This window comes from Atractosteus spatula, chromosome 26 (assembly GCF_055471065.1).
Source record: "Atractosteus spatula isolate fAtrSpa1 chromosome 26, fAtrSpa1.hap1, whole genome shotgun sequence".
NCBI classification, from domain to species: domain Eukaryota; kingdom Metazoa; phylum Chordata; class Actinopteri; order Semionotiformes; family Lepisosteidae; genus Atractosteus; species Atractosteus spatula.
In genome coordinates this window covers 4,090,765-4,113,216 of record NC_142731.1, presented here as the reverse complement: position 1 = coordinate 4,113,216, position 22,452 = coordinate 4,090,765, and the positions used below count along the sequence as shown (strand labels likewise).

The 22,452-nt window shown below is 44.2% G+C and overlaps 1 protein-coding gene across 3 annotated transcripts in view; it reads right to left on the bottom strand.

Moving 5' to 3' along the window:
- Positions 1 to 22,452, bottom strand: part of gpatch8 (G patch domain containing 8) — a 65,518-nt gene that overhangs the window by 7,165 nt on the left and 35,901 nt on the right. For 2 of the 3 annotated variants that reach the window (XM_088906004.1, XM_088906005.1), the window contains exons 4-8: positions 18,748 to 18,789; positions 14,767 to 14,834; positions 13,423 to 13,509; positions 5,779 to 5,922; positions 122 to 252 (exon numbers count right to left, since the gene is read on the bottom strand). In XM_088906004.1, coding sequence (XP_088762130.1) covers positions 122 to 252; positions 5,779 to 5,922; positions 13,423 to 13,509; positions 14,767 to 14,793 — 389 coding nt within the window. In that variant the 5' untranslated portion in view covers positions 14,794 to 14,834; positions 18,748 to 18,789. The remainder of the gene's footprint in view (positions 1 to 121; positions 253 to 5,778; positions 5,923 to 13,422; positions 13,510 to 14,766; positions 14,835 to 18,747; positions 18,790 to 22,452) is intronic. The other variant, XM_088906003.1, reaches the window with a different exon arrangement.

The following is a 22,452-nucleotide window of genomic DNA, read 5'->3' as shown; positions in this document are numbered from 1 at the left end:
GCTCTACTGCTGAAATGTCAGTATAGATCCGGCCATGCAAGTCAGCAGTGGAAGTCAGCAAGTCAGAAACGTGCGCAGTGAAGCCCACCCCCCCCCCCCAGCAGAGGGCGCCGTGTCCTACCAGTCCTGCTGCTTCCTCTGCTCCGCCAGCTCATGCAGCCGCCGCAGCGCCCTCTCCTGCTTCTTCTCGTCCCGCCGCGAGCGGGACGACACGTTCCGCGCAAACTCCCGCTGCTTCAGCTCCTTCAGCCTCTGAACCGAAAGGCAGAGGAAGGGGCAGGGAGGGAGGAGGGGTGAGAAAGAGAGGAGAATGAGAGAAGGGGAGAGAGAGTCAGTGACGCGGCCCACCGCACCCCCCACACGGCTCAGCCAGTGCTTCCCACTACCAGGGCCTAGTGCTCCGCCAGCCACCCACAGACAGCCGTGCATCTCCCCCTCGTTTCCTTGTTTGGAAATCCAAACAACTGCAAGTTGCTACATCGAGTTCCAGTGTGTTAATCGTGTGCTTTGGTTTTATCCGATAAGATGAAACGGTGACCTGAGCCTGTGAATTAAAAACGAACTGAATCAATGGATGATAGTCTTAAAGAAGCATTCGCCAGCATTTCTATTCCACTTAGGCACGATTTAATGCTCCATGTTTAGTATCTGATTGGAAGTGTTGCTGAATTGACAATTTAAACTGCTATGCACACAAGTGTAGAATTTATTTCTAACGCAACTCAAGATGATTCAATTTTTAAACAAGAAAACCAGAGCATAAGGTAAAAATGAAATTTTTGGAAGAAGGTTTCTGCTGAAAGAATGCTTACTGCTGCTATTTCATATGGTTGCTACGGTTTTAAACATGGTCTGTGCAGCTGGGAGACACGCTTTTCTGCACACAGAACGGAAATACAGTCCTGGCACACCCAGGCAGTGGGAAACAGACATGGACTGACACTTAAGATGACACAGCAGGAATCACATTAGAAAAGAAAAAAAACATTTAAAAATGTAAAAGTCCTGCCGGGGCGTAATTAAAGCCTTTTGCTTTATTAGGCTCTTTGCTCGGGGGGCAGGCAAGCACTGCAGAAAACCTCGGAGAGCTTCTCGCCGTGTGGAGCCACGCTTCAAAGGGAGAAAAAAACACCAATGATGGTTTACTCCCGCCCCCAGCTTAAAACTTTTACCCCACAGTGTCAGTGAGCTCCTTACCTGTGCTCAGAGCCACTGAGCCACCTCCTCTGCAAGCCAAGCTCTCTTTGGCTTAAGCAGCTTTAGAAAAACTGGTTATTGCATCTTTTTTTTGTCGTCTTTGTGCCGATTTTGTTTTTCTTTTGGCAGCAACAAGCAGTGGATCACGACGTCACAAAGCCACAGCTCAGTCTAGAGTGCCTCTCGCTAAGTGTGATGATCGTAGGCAAAAGGCTGGATGGAGGAGACGGAGAGCGGCTGGGAGGGAGGCAGGGAGATGTGGGAATGCTGGGCGAGTGGAGAGCATGAGGTTAATCGAACGCCAAGGGAAAATGAAACGGGAAAGGGCGAGCAGAAAAGAAAACAAAAGGTGCAGGGAATCGAGAGGTAGGCAAAGCAATGTCCGAGCTACACGAAGTCAGTCACAGGCGCTTTTATGGCACAGTACCCTGCTGGCTTGAAACTCAAAAGTGTAAGAAAATTCAGCACATGTTGTTAAAGCTTTTTAGCTGGGGGGGGGGGGGGGAAACGACTTGGACAAGCAATGAAATCAAAGTGGCTCTGGAAAACCGCTTTGGTCTGATGACGAAGCACGTTTTCATACAAAAACAAAATGGCAAAGATCCCAATCTGGAGTACAATCTGTAACCAAACAGGCCGTCGAGACGGTGATTCCTGAGGAGCCTCGGGCACGACTGCGTCTAAAACTTTGAAGAGCAGCGCCTGGGCCACATCTCCAGATGATAAACATGAACGTTACGCAAAGAAATCTACACACAAAATCAAATAATTGGATTTTGATTTCATCACAATCTCGCAGTCCTTAAAGGTTTTTTTTTTTACATTCATGTAATAATAATAATACATTCATAATAAATGTAGTGATATTTTTAACTTATTTTATTGGTGACTGACCACACCACTGATATCATATATAATCCCTGGAGATTCTGTAATCATCTTATTAACCCAGTTAAAAAATCTGGAACTTCTCCAGTGCCCTACTCTTCTGCACATATAGAGCACATTTCAGCAGTGCTCTGCTGCAGACCTTGTTTCTTTAAGAATTACCTGTATGGTTAAAGAAATACTGTGCATGCATAAAACTCACATGCTGCTACTTCCATCCCCCGCACACTGGACATTGCTTTGAAAGGGCAGATAAGCATCAAGCAGTAATTAGTGATGGACAAAAAAAGACAAGTCATTCACTAGATGAAGTGGGGCCAAGGGCAGACACGTATAATTATACAGCTACACAAGCCAGTAGAGAGAAACTCACGCTGGTGGTCTGGACGCCCATATTTTTAGAAGGGTTTGCTGGCAATACATCAGCTGAAAGATGTTAAAACATCGCAGAACCAAAAAAAATAAAAATAAATGAAAAAAGAGGAAAAATAAAGAGAAAAATAAAAATTAAGCATTACAAGGCAAGCAGTCTCTACAGATCAGCACTCAGCACAGAGCTGAGTGGGGCAGAGAGCGAGGGGGAGTGAGGTGGAGAGGCGGGGAGGGGCTTCAGGCAGAAGTAAGCTGTCTTCCCAAAATGCTGATCTGTGCAGAGGACAATTGCTCCTCACCCCTCCTACCAGTACTGGTACAGTACATGCTGTGGCCTTTACTGCCTCACTTCACAAATATTTTCTGCTCATTGGACCCCATTTCTTCCCCTTGAATAATAATAATGCATGGCTCCTTCCTTCAGCTACACAAACAATTAATGCACAACATTTAAAATGCATGCACATCTGCTTGCTGACAACTAAAGGCTTAGGGTATAAAGCCCAGCCTGCATGCCTGCAGCCGAGATCAGCAATATGGCCTAAGATGGGACCTGCAATTTAAGAAGAAAGAAAGGACGGGAGAGAGCTTTCCGATGCAGTGAGGGAGGATTTTAAAGTGCCTTGCAGGATTGTGTTAAGGATAGATTGCAGACTCACAAGCAAAGTTTCTGAATGACCCATCCAACCCCTCCCTGCTCATTTTTTCAGGTTGGGGGGGGGAAGAGGGTGAAGGGACAGCACTTTTGTTTTTTAGAATCACTAAAAAACAATTTAGTTAGGGTCGCCAATTATTTTCGTTGCGCTCAAATTATTTTGAGCAACCAGAGTGCGTGTTTTTCGTCATGCCTCGACTCAACACGATCCCCACCTTCCCCCCGCCACCATGTGCACACAGGAGAGAATGAAGTGCAGGCTGACATCTCCCACCCACCCACTTCTGACCCACTCGGTTTTTTAACATATCCCACGCGTCACAGCCCCGTAACAGAGGTGTCGCACTGACAGGAGAGGTGTGTGTCCCAGCTAGCAAGCAGAGGGGTCACTACTGCTGAAAACCAGAAGAGCCCTGGCCAGCAAACACCACCTTCATCCACGCAGCCAAATGTGCCACACTGTTTGGAGAGCCCCACCCACAGCTGTACAGAGCCACGGCCCAGACTCCAACCTGGGACCTTAGAGCTCAAGCTGTGCTCTAAGGATGGGTGACATACTCTTTGCTACAGCCAAAGATATAATTCCTGCTTATAGAAACATCACCCTACAAGCTGCTCTAGCTCTGGGGCCTGGTAGAGGGCAGACTCGAGGGACAGCAGGGACTCCATACGGATGGGTCTGTTCACCGCAGACAGCACGGCAAAGACGCACCGTTTCAGGTGCTGTCTCCGAACTGATTTAAGAAAGGCTGTCACTGATTAATATCCCATATTTCTACAACCTGCTGCGTTTTTATGGCATCAGAGAAGAACCCCAAGATACATTTTCAACTGTGAAGTTCCAAATGTGAAACAACTGAGTTTTGTAGGGCCTTTTTAATGACATACACTGCTCATGAATGATGATAGCGTGTAGCCCAGGCTCTAAGCAGCTAGATACAATGGGGAATACAATGGGGACCCAACAGGCAAAAGCCTTCCAGATAAATGAAAGCACATTCGCCGGGTGATTCTCGTGTGTGTTTTCAGATTGAGTAGCAGTCAGAGTGGAAAATCGGAGTGTTTTAAACATGGAAACTCGAGGGTAAGCACAGGAGACTCGCTGACACGCTCAGTGATTTATGGAATCAAACACACAGCTTAATGGACTGCAAAGAGGTGAAATTAGCTAAAGCAGCTGAAATGCAAGCGAGTCAACTTTGATTAAATTCTCCTCCTCCCTTTCCTTGGGCTTTTAAGAGACTGTAAAAGTTAAGTAACTGAAGATGTTAAAAAAAATGTCCTGCTGTTATCTGTAGCCTTTCTGATGTTCTAACCTAATCAGAATGCAGTAGCACTCTGGCAGTTAAGGCTCCAGAGACTTCAGGCCGAGCAAGTCTGCCCTTTCTTCTTCATTTTTGGCATCAGAAAGATCACTGACCTCCATTTCCATTTTAAGGGCGTCAGACTGTGAGAACAGAAGACTTGACCTGAAATTTAGTGGACACTGACTGACTCTGCTTCAGGAATTATTTCATCTTCACTTCCCCTCAAGATGCGTAGATTATCAGGTCTAACTTTCTCTCAATATAATCAACTAACTGTCAAAGAAATGAATGGGATATTACAAGCAGCACACTGAGGCCTGTCATGCCGGGTCATGAAACTGCACTCTGGCTAAAAGGTCTTGCCTGTGGCAGGAAAGGTGAAGCGACCAGGAACAGCAGGTGAAGTGTATGTTGATATACCTGTGTGTTTGAGGGTGAGCAAACCGTTTAGAAGGAAACCAAACTACGCTCAATTTGAATCCTAACCATCTCTAAGGACTGCACGTGAAACATTTTTTTTTACTTTATACCATCAAAGCTGGAAGACAGAAATGCTGTGTTCAGTGCCACAGTGTGAGATTTGTATGATCACAGATTGATTGAGATCATTGGATCATCCTTACAAAAGGTGTTTTAGGGTGGCTATGGACTTCTGGCATTAACTGATGACCAAAGCAGCCCAATTACAAATGCAACATCTTTTGTTGCAGATACTTTATATCTGTACTGTACATCTATGCAGATTCACAAAGGTATTCCAATCAGGTTTTTTCTTCAATATTTTTTAAACAAGCATCTTTCTTTTACAAGATTAAGTGTTTGATTATAGTGTTTAGAGGGGCACCTTAACCAAGGAGACTGTCAATGTAGTCTTTAAATCTTCCAATTTATGCAAAAAAGAAAAGATTCGCTGAGCATTACTGGTCAGCCAGTAGCAAGCACTTATTGTGATAGGTTACTGTCTTCGAAACCTCTGCTGGTTCAAGTCAGTTTCTTAATTAAGCTGAAAGGTAAGGTTTTAACACTACCTTAGGCAAGCCAAGCAGTGTTGCTTAAGCCTGATGCATACCCCCACTGCAGCATCCTACTACACACACACACACACTTTCGTCTGTCAAATGCTCGTTGTTACCTGACCTAACTTGCAATGCAGGTGTTACGTTGTCTGTACGGAGAGATTTAAACTGATTTTAAGAAATCTAACAGAAGCATAATTCGACTTGCCCTCAGAATGAAAAAGAATCTAGAGCTGGAGGAATGAGAGATCAGGGATCAGGAACTACGGCCATCGTGCTACATGAAGCAGGTGTGTAGTGCGTCAGTGCAACAGGCCCAGGGCAGGTATGCGAGCGCCCCCACCTGCTTGTGTGCATGATCATAGGAGTTGATGTGGTTGTCGAACTCCTGATGCTTCTGGTACTGCTTGTCGCAGAGCTCGCAATAGAAGTTCGCTCGCAGGTCCTCCAGAGCCTTGGCGATGGCCTTCTCCTTCTCGGCATAGTCCTGGAGAAACAGCAGGAGAGTTGTTGTAGACCCGATTAATTTAGAAGCGGAAGAGGCAGAGACAGTGAGGCTTCTCATAAACCCAAATGATCACATAAACCCGAGTTAAGGGCAAACGAGGGAAACATAACTTCAGCTGTGAAGCGTTTGAAGAGGTAGGCAAACAAAGAGACACGCCTGCTGGACTGGTAATCAAAGGCGAAGCAGTTAAAATTGCCATTAATGGGAGAACTTGCATTAAATTGCAGGAAATACCATAACAGAAAAAGAAAAGGATACATTATAATGCATTTTTGTGGTGTAAAACCTGTTAAAAAAGTTTATATTACAACTGGAATACATCCTCTTGTCTTCTCATGCACCGAGGTCACATTCCAACACAGCCAGAATAATTGCCAGTGTAAGCAAGTTGGATCGAAGAAATGAAGGAAAAACATTTTAACACAGATATTCTTTCCTATTATTTTGTTCAAATAACTATGCAGTGATCGCTGATGTGTTTATGGTGGTCAGTGTCATTGTTGGGCAATACTGTCAGCACACCTTTAGGGAATGTAAGCACATATTTAGATCAAGGTTTTCAGCAGTTTCATACAAACATAAGTGCACAAATCTAGAACAGTACATTGAGGAACGATACTGACATGCAAACCTAAATCGTGCATTATTGCTTACAAGCACCGATTAGCTAGTTATGATTCTAGTTGAACCTTTTTTATACATTTTTCTATTTGTACACTGGCAAAAAGTCATGCAATCTCTTACACCGTTTCCTGTTTGTTCCCAGAATTTGTAAAGACCCCTGGCCTTGAGCCCTGCCCTGGCACATGGACACACACACAAGCACAGCTCTTTCAAAGTGTTGAGACAGCAGCCGGGTAGCCCTACTGGAGAAGGTCCAGCGAAAGGGAATGCAGGCCTATTAAAATTCAGACGAGATCCTCTTGCTATCGACTGGATCTTTTAAAGCAATAATAAATGATTTTTTCTTAACTTTCCTGAATGAAATATTATAGCCCCTTTCAAGAGCACTACCCGCCTCTTGCTCAGCAATTCCGTTACAGCTGAGGAATACCAATAAGCGCAGAGGTGGCCTGGATGCACAGCTCCTCCCTGCAGAGCAGCAGCTCTCAGTGCCCTCACCACTGCACAGTGCAGCAGGCAGGCAGGCACCCACCCAGACCGAATGACTGCTCCACCAACAAAGCACTTTCGGTCAGTATGAGGATATTATGAAAACCATTGTGGACACAATAATGAACTACATGTAAACACAGCAATTCTATGTGTACTCATTTATTTTTTATAAAGCAGTCGCTTTGCAATGTTTGTTACACTGTATTTTCAAGGCACTGCAGTACACCATGATACACTCAACGGCCAACAGATCAGAAAAGCCCTGTCAAATGAATAGACACCATCACAGGAGTTCTTACTCAAACGGGCGGGGAAATATCTACTCTTATTTATCTTTAATAATAAAACAATCGCTGATAAACAACTGTGTCAAGAGCACTCTGGCTCCAGCAGTCTGTGCTGCGTCTCCATCAGGTTCCAGGGAGAGGAGTGGGGGCAGTCAGGTTACATCAGGCTTCTCCTCGCATCACAGATCTATATCAAAAGGAAAAGGCTCCTCACACTCCCACCCCAGAGGACTGACACGCTGAGATATCCAAGTGTGATGCACTAATAAATATCCCATTCCAGGCTCCTGGGACAATGTAATGCAAGCACATTTTCAGCATTTACTTGTGTTTTCTTCTGTGTTTCCACCTTATTTTAATGTAAGGGACTTTCAACAAAATGAAAGGATTATTAGGAGGGAGGCTTTAGCACTTTGCCTTTGGCTATCATCATGAGATAGAGGAATGCACATGCCACCAGATTTCTATTCATTAGCTTTTTTTTATTTTTAAAATAAACGTTTATCTCCCCATAAAGTTAGAATCTCTAATTTCATTTCTGAGCAACACAGTTATGACCCTTGCACCCGCTGGGACTGCCAAGAGGACGCGTGAGTCGGGCCCACGCTGCTCCGGCACTGTCTGAAGAATTCCAGCACAAGCACACACTGGACACCTGAACCGGCAAAGGCTTGAGAAAATCTCTTCACTTCTGCATTTATCTTTCCAACACCTTTCTCCAATGCGCCAAACCTCCAAATCTTTATTCCTCACCATCGTTCAAATTCCCTGTGGTTAACAAGAACCTGCTCACACTACATCCCACAATTTGGGACCCCCTAGTCCTCAAATCTGAAGGAAATCAAATTTGTTTTAAAACGAAACTTTAATAAAAACATGGTTCTAGACTGAAAAATCTCCTAATTCGTAATATAAAAAAAGAACCTTCAAGCACGTATAGCAATAAACCACCCAGCTTGAAGTCTCATTTTTCACAGTACTGTTCCAACTTCAATCTCTGTGCCTGTTCCTCCTGCAGCATTGATGTGCACGACATACTGTGATCTTAAATTCATTTTCTATCCTCTGCCTCCTTCACCAAACTTTAAAAGCCAGATCACTCCAAGTACCTTTCAGAAGGAAGCCGACATTAACTGTAGGTCAATCACACAGTTCTATTACACTTCCTAATGCAGAAGTCATTGACAAAGACTATGCTTACCAGTGACATTGATACAGCCTGCCATAAGCACAGGAAGGCATGTCATATCTCTCAGACTGGAAATGCCATAACAAACACTCCCCCCTCTTTGAAATAATTGTCATTTGAGACCTTTACTGGTCCATAGACTCCCAGAGGCAGATCTGACTGTGGTGTTTGAGAGAGAAAATCTTATGCTTGTCTGTGAATCTCATCAGATTTCATCTTTGTTGCCACCAGGCAGAAGCCCCTCATTGACTGTGTAGATACATGAGCCCAAACCCCAGGGGGCTGGCTTAAAACTCTCAAATGCGTTTCAATGTCAGGTCTGACACAAATTAGAACTTAGATCTACAGAGGTAAAAGACAAAACACAAGAGAGGAGTGACAGTGGTTTCAGCCCCTGATAAGCCACTTATATAAAAGACAACTAAAGCATGATGTAATTGTAATCATTTGGGTCAGAAACTCCTGCAGGTGTATCTCACACCGTGCCAGTGCTGGATATAAAAGCATACGTTCTACATTTTTCCATTACAATTTGCAAATGGAAAGTTGTGGCACCATTTTTTTTCATTTTCCACTTCATTATTTAAGAAAATACATTAACAGGTCTGAACTCTTGAATTCAGATTGGGTGCAATTTGCATTAAAATAATGACCCCTTAGATGTATGATGATTTTTAAAACTAATCTTTTGATGGACTAATGAATAAAAATAAAATGGTGAGCCATTTAATGAATGCAGTCTTTTCCCCACAGCAATTTTAAAAATAAAAAAAACAGAAGTCTTTAATACATTTCTCCAATATCAAAATGTCATAACTAATTGGTCAATTATATGTGGTCCCAACACTACTCTTAGCACAGAGAAAAAGCCTGCTTCACCACCATCAGCTGTTACGAACAGAAATTATCACTATGATAAAAAACAAAACTTCAAAAAACTATACAGCTCACACAATTAACCTGCTTTTAATTCACCGCTGCTAATTTAAACAGTGCAAATACAACAAACGGGATGAATAAGTCCTTTCTCTAAATATGTTATTACAGAACTCTGCACATAATCTAAGGAGCTGAAGACACAAGTAGTCTTGTAGTAACTTGCTTAATTCACCTACTGCCGTTTCCTAGAGTTAATCAATAAAGGCATAAGGGATAAATACATTTAGCTTAATGATACTGATAAAATGCATTGGTGAATGAATGCATCAAATGAAAGGCATTGTCCACAAGTAGGCTATAGAACTGTATAAAGAAGTACACATCTGTGTACAGACACAGGTTTACGCTTCTGTCTATGTGGGCACAGACAAAAACATTTTTTGAATTATAGAACCTGCCCAGGGGAATTTTAAATACCATATTAAAAAAAAAAACTCCACCTTTCCTAAAAGAAGGCGCTATGATTTATGGTTAAGATCTAATGGTGTTCTGAGTATGTGCTCAAGTCTGCCCTGAGCTCCACGTCAGCCTGCTCTCTCAGTACTGCCCTCCCAGGAGTCACAGCACTTCCCAGAGACGTGCAGACGGCACCCAAGTCACCCATTCAAGCTTGCAGCTCTCCTGGGCTCCTGATTAGCACTAATCAAAACTTCAATTCCATGCTGCCGAAAGAAATGATAAAGCAGACGATTATGTTGCGGCACAAGCATGTAGTTACTTACAAAAAAAGCTTTTCTAGCATTAGACTGAATTGATCAAATTCAGAAAACTCCAAGCACTAACATCAGTCTCTACTTCTGAAATTCGGCATCCACTGCAGAGGGAAACCTCTCCACGGAGCATTAGCAATACGAAGAAAAATGAAATTACCGGTTTCTGCTTCCCCTGTCTCCGTATGGGTCCCCTAAACACTCCTTTGAAGTTCCGGAAGCGGCCGTTCACGAGCCCTGTGGAGCCACTGGCCACGCAGCAGCAAGCCACGCGCATGAGCATGAGTGCTCGCAGACGGACAGACAGCCCCTCTCCCCGCACGGCACGGCACGGCGACGGCCCGGCCACGCTCGCAAAGACAACCACCCAGCCGCCTCCTCCTGCCTCTCTCTGTTTCCTCTCTGCTTACATGTGGCACCAAATGCAGATGAAAGTGAGGGGCTCTGCAGCACACAGAGGCATCTTCCGTCACCCACCAGCAAGCCCAGCCAGTTCCCTCTGCTTACATGGGAGGATTAGAAAGAGCTCCTCTCTGAGCACTGCAAGTGACAACCCCAGACTTAAATTAATGCACGTCTTCCCTCTCTAGCGCTCTATCTCTATGTATTCAACTCCTACTGAAAGGCCTCTGGGCACTTGGGTCTTTCGGCAACCAGTAATGCGGTTAGTCTTCCACCTGGGGCTGCTGGTGAACAGCACAGCCGTAGACAGTGAGTCAGTGCCCTGGGAACAGAGCTGTCAAAGACCATGCAACACAACAAGGTCAAGAGGCGCGCACGCAGCCAGGCCGACACCACACCTGCAGGGAGGACCTCGGCCGTTGAGGTCTCCTGCTCTTCCCAGGAGCTGGCAGACCACATCGACGAGCGAATTCTCTCGAAAGATAAGACGCACACTCTCGCAGACCTACTGCGGAGTGAAAAAGCAACAGCCAGGCTACGTATGCCGGCAGATCTAGGTTGCAAGAATATAAGACGTGATTCCGCTAGATAAAAAAAAACTTTCAGCTGGCTGACGCAATTTCAGGTCCCGAGGTATCGAAGTTTACACGAGGAAGGCTCTTGACGGTGCTTGGAAAAATGTGTACAAGCCAGGAGATGGCAAACATCCACAGTGATCTAAATGAGCTGCTGAAGGCAGGAAGAACTCTTTCCTTCTCTTCTCTCTACTGGATCTCAACATATATCATAGCAGCGGCTTCAAAGCTTGTTTCAAATATACACCCCCTAGCCCTCAGGCCTCTGCAAATTCCCTCCAATTCATTTCTTCACTTAAAGGGGTTTAGTAATATAGGAGATCACTGCTGCAACTGTGTCCCCTCCCACACAGTGACCTCATTATTGATACCTGTAAAACTCTTTTAGCACGGAAAATACGACATCTCTCTGAGGCCATATCTGATTGCTTCGATTGTCTGCAACCACAGTGGCCAGACGTGTGACAATGAGATAGGATAAAAAAGCCTTTTCTAGAGAGACGTACAAGAGATTATCAGTGAGCGACAACATCCCACCAAGTATGGAAGGAAGGCAAAATGTGTCTCTCTACCAAGCAACTCAAGGTTAAGAAGACCCAGGGAAATGAAAACCTGTGGACAGAGTGGCTGCTGGAGAGGCAGCGTCAGAAAGGAAGAGGGCTGGTGCTGCTGCTGCTAACTCTCACACACGGGCGGCAGGAACCGATCCTGCCGGCTCCACAGGCTCCCTGGGCTCCCTCCCGTCTCTCCGGCGGTCTCCCAGGCGGTCATGCCCTATCCCTGCCCGGCCTCCATCTCCGTTTCTATCCCTTAAACCCCACCCCCCGTTCTCATCCGGGTGACTGACAGCTTTTCATCTTATGAGGAGTTCTCTCAAAAGCTACGGATTTCCTCAGTTAAAGGCATCATGGTGATGGCAGTGGTGGGGTACGGTCAAGAGGAGAATGATTCCCTTACCAGTCAACCACCTCCAGCCGAAAAAAAATTCTCTGTCCACACAATGAGTAGTAGTGAGAATATGGATCTATTCCATAAGGGAAAAAAAACATCACTATAAATTAAACACGTGGGAAAAGTCCCAGAGGACACGAATCCTCTAATTCCCAAAAGAAGCACTGACAACGTCCCAATGTCATTAAACCATTAAAGCGACTCACTTTTAAGACAGAGCTCCATGACTGCAGCAGGGAATTCAACTGGAAAATACTGCTCCCTCAGTGGGCTCTCAAAGATCTCCCTGGTTTCAACTTGAGCTCTTCACTAAATTAAAATTCTCAACCGAACTAACAAACTTGAAAAGGTACCAAATAAGCGATTTACTTAATTAGCGTAATTTCTACTTAGGTGAAGTTTAAAGGTAACCTCCAACATGTTTGGGAACCGAAAACAGTGTTTAATCTGATCTTATTATCGATGTTGCAATAACAGAGCAGTACGGCTGAACGATAAATTATCAGGCGTGTGGTGACTTCAGTTATAAAACAAAGGGTTTCAGCTTTCTGCCTAGGAACTGCAGTTAAGAGATCTAAAAATGCACATTCTTTTCAAAATAAAACTAAAGAAATCTATAAAACTATCAATTTTATAATTATTATTAGCAGAACGCCAGGCAAATGCATGAACTGCACATCAAGTGCTCTCCGGGGAGACCCCTTGGACAGTCTCCAAGGTCCCCAGGCATCCCATGAATAAAATGTCGTTACAGCATGATTTCTGGTTCTGCGATGGACCTTCAGCAATTGTCACAAAGTCACAAAGCGTGGCTCCTTGTAGATGAAGAGCCTCATCTGCTTCATTTAAAAGGTAAGAATGGTGTTTGTGCAAAAAAAAAGTGGATGTAATTTAATTGTGTTGCTGTCTATTGGTTTTACAAAACATGCTGTGCCCCTAGGAGTGCTAAATAAAGCTGCTAAGTTTTTTACAAACCATTGATGAAACCCGTGGATTGATTTATAAGGGAGAGAACTAAACCAGGAAGGTCCTATTTAATAATGAAAACAAAGCTACAGATCAATACAAATTAATAAAATAAAAATGTAACTAATACAATGTATGCAAAACAAACACAAACGACTTGAATGACAGCCGTAAGGGAAACTCCTGGAGATGAGCTGTTCAGTACAGCTGGCAAACTCCCACTCACAACCTCCATCCAGTCCAACTGTTGACAGCTGTACCCCCACATACATGTGAAAGATCAGGGTGCTTCTTAAAGGCTTCTTAAAGACCTTGGGGAGCCCTGTGGGCAGGCAGACCCGTACCTTGTACTTCTGTCTCAGCTCCTCGGTGTCCTCCTTTTCCACCTCCAGAGCTCGCCTCTTCTCGGTGGCGTCCTCCGCATAGTCCAGCTGCCAGAACCAACACAGCGCTGTCAGAGGGGCAGCAGTGCCACGGGCAGTGCCACTCAGACACACACGCACACACACACCTGCTATGTCTTTCTAAAAAACAGAGCTAGGGCATGCACACTCATCACTGTGCTGAAATCTACACCTCAGCATCGTCCCTTATCCACAAGTGATTTCACTCTTAGGACACTGTACTGTGCACAGCGTTTCAGAGCAAGAATCAACTCTCATTCTATACAGACAGGAATATAAACATTTTTCTTAATCATTCATATTGAGCTACATAATGCTAATAAATCGGACAGCATGTGACACTGACACCACGAAGGAAAGGGAGTGGTTTTCATAATTTTACGATCTCAGCATGCTTGGGATTGTGGTCTACAGATCACAGACAATATCTTCCTACAGGCACATAGTTCAGGGAGATTGTGCTCCATGAACACACTTCTATGTACAGTTTTGCTCTGGGAATGTTCACTGGAGGATTCTACACAAACCAAAGGCACTTTTAAGCCCTAGAAATCAATACAAGAAATCATAATTAAATTGAAAAAGCAAGTATCTATAAATATTTGCATTTCTTCTTAATGTCTGTGTTAATGATTTATAACAACTAATAAAATATAAGGAAATGGTTTGCAAACACTTTAATTCACCATCAGTTAAAACTGCCTAGAAGACCGATAAGCCAAAATGGACAAATAAAATAAGCACAGACTTACAGGTGGTTCCTCCAGCTGAACTTTAAAAAGCCTTCTGCTTAAAAAATTTAAAAAAATTTTTGGATCCACAGCCAAATTTTTAATTTCCAAAGCTGATTCTGCAGTTCATCCGAAAAGCCCATTCTTCCAAATAACATGACAAATGTGACTGACTCCTGTTCAAATACTCAGAACCTTCAGAGCACAGATTGCTTGCTCGTGAAAACCTGCTGGCAATGTTGGCTGGTATTTATATCTTTGATATATGTATATTTGTCAGTATTAGTCTATATACACAAATTTGGGCTCCCTTTTCCTTATTTTTAACCCCTATTCTTTAGCAGCAGACCAAGACTGGTGCACATTGTCCTTGTGGGCACTGGGATTCTGCTGCCCTGGTGTAGATCCCTCCCAGAACGGTCAAACAAGCCCATTCACAATTCCACATTCACACTGTTTAACATAATGGTCTTAACTCACCACTTCACAACATGAACACTGAACAAACACTGCCCCCTGCAGGAGAGGCACAGCTAACGCAGTGTGCTCCTACCTCCATCTCCATGCGGCCCATTCCCATGACATCATATTTGAGGATGATAGGGACAGGGTCTGTCCTGCCTGCGAGAGGAGAGAGACAGAGAGAGAGGAGTGGTGAGACACAAATGAGCTAACCTGGACAGCCTCCTTGCAGTGTGTTGGGTTAGAGATTTTGCCTTGAAGTGCAGAGACCAGAAAAGCTACAGTGAACCAAACACCAGCCATTCTCACAGCTTACAAGCACTGGATGGAGGTTTGCACATTTTTGTGGCTCTTTGTCAACATATAATCACAGTTCTGTATAGAATTTATTTTAGATTCAATCATTAAGATACACTCTTGCAGAGTAGGTATGCATTGACTGCAGGGGACTACTTTGATGCTATTAATTTTAGAAAATCTAATTTTAAAGAAATCTACTGCAGTTTCTCTCCTAAGCATCCTGAAGGCAAGCTGCGCTCGATGTTAACTCTCATAGGCTCACATCTCATTCTCTGCCGCAATACACCAGAAAAAAACATTACAGCCCAGAACAACTAAACAAGGTTGTAAAATTATACTGCAACCCTTATGGTATCTTTGCAACATATTTAAGAAACATGAATAGTGGAATAGTCTTGTGGGGACACATCTACTGTAACATTGTATATAATCAGTATCCTATGATCTAACAGCATGTTATCTGAAGTACTGCTCAACACTACAGATTTGTTACACTCCTCTTCTACACACAGCACAACACTGGTACATAGCAGCTCAAAAGACAGAGTGCTTAGGCCTCTGGCCTATTCAAACAAGCTGAGAACTGTGCCACTCAGAGTAAAGGATTTCAGAATACATACAAAAAGACTCATGGGATACCTGCTTGCATGTACATGCTCTGCATGTGCCCACATTTGTTTCACTGAGTGCCTGAACATGTGGAAAGACATGGTACAGGAACGTAAAGATGCTGAGTTTCCAAAGTCCATGTGACCACATTCCTTGTTGTCTCATTTGTAACTGTACTAAATTTCATCCCTGCGCTGTGTGCACTTCTCATGAAATGTTCATCTGAATATGCCAGCTGACTTTCTCAGCACCCTGCAGAGATGCGTCCCTTGAGTTCCGCACCAGAAAGCACACACGCACCCAACGCCTGTGTTACCACGCACACCTGGCCTGGCCCTGTAAAAAAAATGTCTCGGGAAGCATCTGTCCCTACTGCAGCTACGGAAGGGGAGGTGGATATTAAAGCCTACATCCCAATTATCAGTTCCCGCACGCAACGCAAGCTGTGAAAAGGACTAGCCGAGAAAGAAAATTAACTCTGGGGGAAAAGAAAAGGGAAAAGAAAGGACAGAAAAAAAAATCAAACTATGTTGGAGATTGATACATATTGTTTAATCCACTCATAAACAGCCAAACAAAGCAGAAGAGAAGGATAAGGAGACAAGCACTGATCTACGGCAGCAGGGTGACATCACTGGCTTGTGGGTGCCATGATGACAGTGCAGGAGGGGATACTTACCTTGGGGAGGCGGGGGGGTGGGGGGGGTGGGGTTGGGACAGAGGTCCTTAAACAAAGAGGCACAACACACAACTGTAACAATGCTGCTGCTGCCAGGTACACAATGATCAAGAGGCTCCAATTGGTAGGTTTGTTATTCTGATTTAATTTGTAAAAAAAAAACCCTCTCAAGTGTTTATACCCTTGGGCGAATGCAGTTTTCTGTTTTTATTTTCAACTTAATTCACTACGACAGTGCAAATTAAGACCAAATATTTTCATCTTAAGGCGGGCTCGGAATTCACAGGACTGTTTTAAAATCAACTCGTTTCTGGTGTTCCCCGCTCACAGACATGAAACACCTTAAAGGACCTGAGAGTGTAGAGGCAGTGAGTGTTCAGTCTTCTACCGCGGCCACTAGAGAAGTCACACAAGTAGAATCTTTAAAATGTGGACTACAGAGTACAGTAAACGTTACAATACTGTAAGAAGCAAAAACCATTGGAGTGACAAGGGAGTTGGAGCAGAGCTTTGTGGTTTGGCCTGTATTCAATTGTTAAATAGAGGTTAGGGCCCTGGACTGGCTAGAAGGTTGTGGATATCTAGCTGGGGAACTGTTGTTGTACCACTGAGCAAGGCTCTTGCCAAATTAATAACACAGGCAGAGAAAATGATGGGTTTTGTCATTTTCCCCCAACCTACTGTTTGTGTTTGTAAAATAATGTATACGGAGGATAGGTACTTTGTGAGGATACACATTGGTATACAGACACACACATTTATCATTAGCACTGAGTAGATTAACAAATAAAACGGGAAAAAACCTAACAATATAATCAGTTTATTTGTCAGTGTTGACACAGCAAGCCCTGAAAAGGGCAGCAATCTGAATTAATGTCCCTTTCACAAAAGTGCTGGGAGAAGCCAAACACGTCAGATAACATCTTAATCAATGCACTGGCTCACAAGAGTATTTGTGCTTTAAATATGGCCAAAGAAGAACAAGGCAAACTGAAGGATTCCAAAGTTTAAAATAAACTGTAATTAACAGTCAAATGGTCAAACTAAACAAGCAGAGTCCTTATTGTTATTAATTCCAAGCCCCCTGAAAATCATTTGGTCTGTTTTTTGTGGGTGTGTCTGAAAGGTTTTTAGTATGTTGTGCAATTTAACAGCTTCAGCCCAATGATATAATTAACAGCCTTGTAGGACAGGTCAGCTAGACTGGATTTCATCAGGGTTTCGCAGCATGACCTCTGCAACACTGTCCAATAACCCACCTGCAGGCTCCTGCACTAAACTCCTGGACCTGGTCTAGACCAGATTCACATCAGATCTTGGCCAGGCATGCCCCCTTTAATAACGAACACTTACAAAACTCAAAAAGGGGAACACCATGCTAAAACAAACTAAAAAGCTACAATAAATATACTAAAGATCCTTCAATTTGATGGATCAAGCTGTAAGATTTTATAAAAAGAAACATCTCCTGACTACCTGAGAACAGCAGAGTCATAGAACACACTTCCTTAAACTTGGAATCAGTTGAAATTAGAGCTACTGTCTAGAGACTGCTTAGAAAGTTAGTGTTGTGCAAAAAGAAAAAACAATTGTGAAAATTGCATACTGTGGAGCAATACTGTGACCTTGAGCAACAGAACACAATGCCCATGGACAATGGCAGTGCACATCAAAGGGCTCAGTGTGACCTGTATATGCCGGTTACAACTTGCTTATGTGAAAGGACATGGCACACAGCTACAGGAAGCTGTTCAGGGATTGGCACGCATGCAAGTTTGCTCCACAGCACACTGCTTTTCAACAAGGTAGTCGCGTGACCAGGCACACAAACTTCATAAGCAAACTCCAGCGCTTATTTCAGGTGGCAGTCTTTAAAGTGTGGTGAAGTGGCTTTTAGGAGAGAAACACCTCAACAGATCTGAAGCGAGATCAGGTGAGAGGACACCCACTGGTCTTGGATCCTGTCAGGCTACACTGAGCTGAGAGTTAAGGTCTATACTGTCTTCTGTAAGTGCAACAGGCAGTGCTGGGGCCAGGGCTACGAAACCTTGATACCATCCAGTACAAGCTCCTTCGTTCGCTCTCTGCGTTCCTGCAATGTGCGCAGTAGTGCCAGTGTCCCCTTCATAACAGAGGTGAGGGGGGGGGGGGGGAAATCAGGCCCGGGAAGTATTAGAATCTTACGAAATTTAGTTTCATATTTAAACTGATTTAATTTTTTTTTAAACAAACAACAACGTCCCTTCTAGCATCACCCGTTCAAATGGAAAAGGATCAGACAAAATGTGCATTAAGGTAAAAGGGGGGGGGGGGGTAGGGAGGGGGGAGGGAACGAAAAACAAAAGGAAATATTAAATAAACATATAACAATAGAGACCAAGCAGCAGAATGAAGGCTACAACAGAGAGAGAATTTAAGCCTATTGTATTTGTGCACTGATGACAAAAAAAAAGAACAATTCAATCGGGGAAAAATAAAAATTACCACTAAGTTTACCATCACCACAACATGGCCGGGATCATAATGCTGCAAAAAAGAAACACCAATTGGTTAAGCAAGAACATTGAGGAACAAAGAGGCAGCAGGCAGAGGGGGACTAGCGCGCCTTTCCTCTCCTCTCTGCTCCACCACGCACAGTCACAGGGGCCGCAGTCCACACCAGCACGCTGACCTCGCCACTCCCCCCTGTCTGACCGCACGCTTCTAACCAGAAAAGGCCCCCAAGCGCAAGCGCCGCCAAGGGCTTCAGTTGCTTCCTTCCGCACTCAAGCCAGGTGCCAACGCGTTATGCCCGGAGTGTTGTTTACTCTAAGGACACCCCCTCCCCCAGCTCGGACCCGACCCCCCCTCCCCATCGCTCAGCGCTGCTGCAGCGCCCACACGCTGGACACACCGCTCCTCCACACGCCCCCACCCTCTGCTGCTGAGCGGCGCACCGTCCCCCACAGAGCCCCACTAACACCGCCCTGCCGACATCTGGCCTAAGGCACACTGAAGACCAGGCCGTGTAGAATGAAAAGCACTCTACTCCAACTCCAGATTTCAGACCCCCGTGTGTTAACATTTTTAAAGCAGTGGGATTGCAAATGGGAGGCACAGAAGCATTTTGTGAATCAGGTGCGTGTGTGTGTGTTGCATCCCAAGTCAACACTTGTATATATCGCACTGACATGGCAAAAGACTGGGAAGAAAAAACGATGGCTGCTTTGTGCCGAGCGTATGCTTTGTTAATACATCACCATTTTCATTAACTGCAAAAGGCATTGCATTGTTTTTGAATTAGGTATTTTAGAAACTGTAAGAATCGAACACCTGTGCTGCAGTTTATTTTTTTACTAGCAATTTTTAAAAGCTGTGGTGTTTAGCGGACTAGTTTGCCCTAGAGATTCATTTAAGAAAGTTTAGGTCATGGTAATGCATTAATTTCCAGGCAGTGAGCCCTGCGATTTCTGCAATGGCCAGGTTAGGTCTCAGGCACCTGTCCCAAACACTGTAACCGTCTCACAACCGCATATAAATGCGCTTTGGGGCAAAGCCAAATGAAAATCATTTATCAGACAGGCAATGATTTTGTTTTCGAACAGCATTCAGTTTAAAATTGAAATCTCCACCCCACAAAGGCAAAGACTGCACATTTCTTTCATTTCAATATAGCAGATGTGAAGTTTCTTTCTTTCAAAAAAAAGAACTGTCTTCAGGAGCCTGTGGAAACGCTGATCAGCCTGAGGGAATGTCGCTGGGCGATCTAAGGCAGCTCAAGCAGCTGGGTGGCGAGAAGGGTGTAGTATAGAGACGAAAGCATGAGGTGAAGTCTCCCCTTAAACCCCTGTACGAGAGCCCACCAGTGGGCTGTAAACACTCAGGGCACTACCCCGCCAACACCAGGACAGAAATCACTCCAAACACACAGCACAGTTACCCAGAACAGAGAGGTAATCGTGGCCATTCAGAAAGGCATGGGGGAAAAAAGGCATCTTGAATCCAATCAGAGTCCTAAAAATACTTGCAAGATGTTCTGGGATTCTGTCTCCACGATTTAAAAGCAATACTAATACCTTAAGGGGATTTTTCTGGAGTGCAAAGTGACATGATGTGATTTTATGTAAACCAAAGTTTAAAAAAAGAAAGATATTAAGAAGGAATTACATGTGGATTTAGGTCTCAGAAACACCCAAAGGAATGTGACAGACTATCATGTTTGAAGTCTGTAAAAGACACGGGGATCCTGTTTAAGGTGCCTAAAAATGATTTTTTCCTAAAGCAGAGAATAAAACACTGAAGAGAATTAAAATGTTATTCCGGAATTGAACAGCCTTTAAGTCCACAAAACAACTGGCAATGCATTTAATGTATTCTACTAATTAGTCTGTAATTTGCCAAAGATCAGAAGCAGGGTGGATAGGCATGACATTTTAATGACCTTTTTCTCCGACTAACAAAGGTCAGCTCTGACCGAGCTACACAGCATGTGGAATGGGAGTTGCAGTCAGTTTTCTCCCTTTTCAGAAGGAGCAGATGACCCAAAATCTGATTCCCTGTTTTCCTTTAGAAATGTCACTTTCACAACATCAAAGGAACAAACGGTACACATTTAAAATCAAAACCACCCTTAAGTGGTCTTCACTTTCACCTTAAAATTCACTTTTACACTGAACAACACTGAATCTTCAATGTTCAACTACCTAGGATATCCCACTGAAATCTCTCCAGAAAAGCTGTTTGACATACTTCTCACAGATGGAAACACTACAACAACAAAACTGCTAATCTGAAACATCACTATGATTTGATTATTCCTGCAAGCCATTTGAAAGAGTAAGCCAACATTTTAATGAGCACTATTCAATTAGCAATCTGCAGTTCCGCCTAAAGCCTGTAGGTGTCGCTGCGAGGCCACGTCTTTAGAAGAAGGTCAATAGACTGAGAATATGAATTGCCATGCACCCCTCTGTTGACCTATACGAGTAACCCACCGCTCTCTCACTGCTGTCTCCCACTTTCAATAAGCTTAAAAAGGTATCTGCCTCTATCTAACCTTGGAGCAGAAGGTAACATGGTTTTAGATTTCCCCTGCATTGAACAACAGGCAGCGAACACAACAAGATTCAAACAGGGCACTTGAGAACACCAGAACAAGATCAACAGAAAGCTCCCCTTTCACAGAGGAAATTAAGAACAGAGCTGACCCACATGAGCATTTAAGCCAGGGCAGAATGCCTAACATACTCAATTCCACACACACAGGAGCAGTAAACATACGTGCACACAGTACATATTTCACTTCCAGATCATTCCTTGAAACACAATTGCCAAAACTAAGCACACGCTGTCCGAATGTAAGAGCATGCATGCGTCTGTGTGTTCCTGAGCCACTGCGGCTCTGCAGAGCTCCTTCTTCAACACAGAGCCAAAGCCAGGTGTTAACATGGAAGGCAATGCTGGGCGAGCAGCATGCACAGTCAGAGCGGACCACCGCAGCCCCGGGTGACAAGGACCAGATCATCTGCACTCCAGGTTACCAGTCAAACCCCGTGAAAAGCAGGCGCGTTCTCGTCTCCTGCCAGCCCGGAGAGGGGAGCCTGGTTCTCTCAGGGACAGCGCAGGGAGAGGGGTAAGGAAGGAGGCAGCCTCTCTGCAGCAAGCACGATCCATGATTGATTGCTTATTTACTCCCTGCTGCAAGCTCCCGCAGCCCGTGGGAGCGCAGCAAGGAGCTCAAACAAAGACGCGTCAAGACAATGCAGTTTTTATTCCGGAGGCTTTTCTCTTTGGGAAGGTACAGCGAGGAAGGCGGAAGCACGGGGGGAATTTAGAAAGAAAAATCAACAGATAATAACGCACTGGTGGCAACGTTCCTTGCCTGGGAGATTCAATATTTTATTGGTGGCTCCCTCTTCAGTGCCGTACTATCCTTGATCAGAGGCGATCACAGCATCCCGCTGAGGGCACAACTGCCACCATCTGAGCAAATCAGATGCAAATTTCTTTCAGGATTCTTCCCTACATGCTTCCGTGACCCAAAATCAAGTGAAAATGTTGCTGTCATAGTGAGCGAGGTATAGGCATTCTCCAGGATAAGTTACAGCAAAGGGTCTGTAACTTCCCTAATATGGCAAACGCAACTGTGCAGTTGAATCACAATTGTCTAATGGCAGTGAGAAGTAACTAAGGAGTACAAAAAGGTCAAAT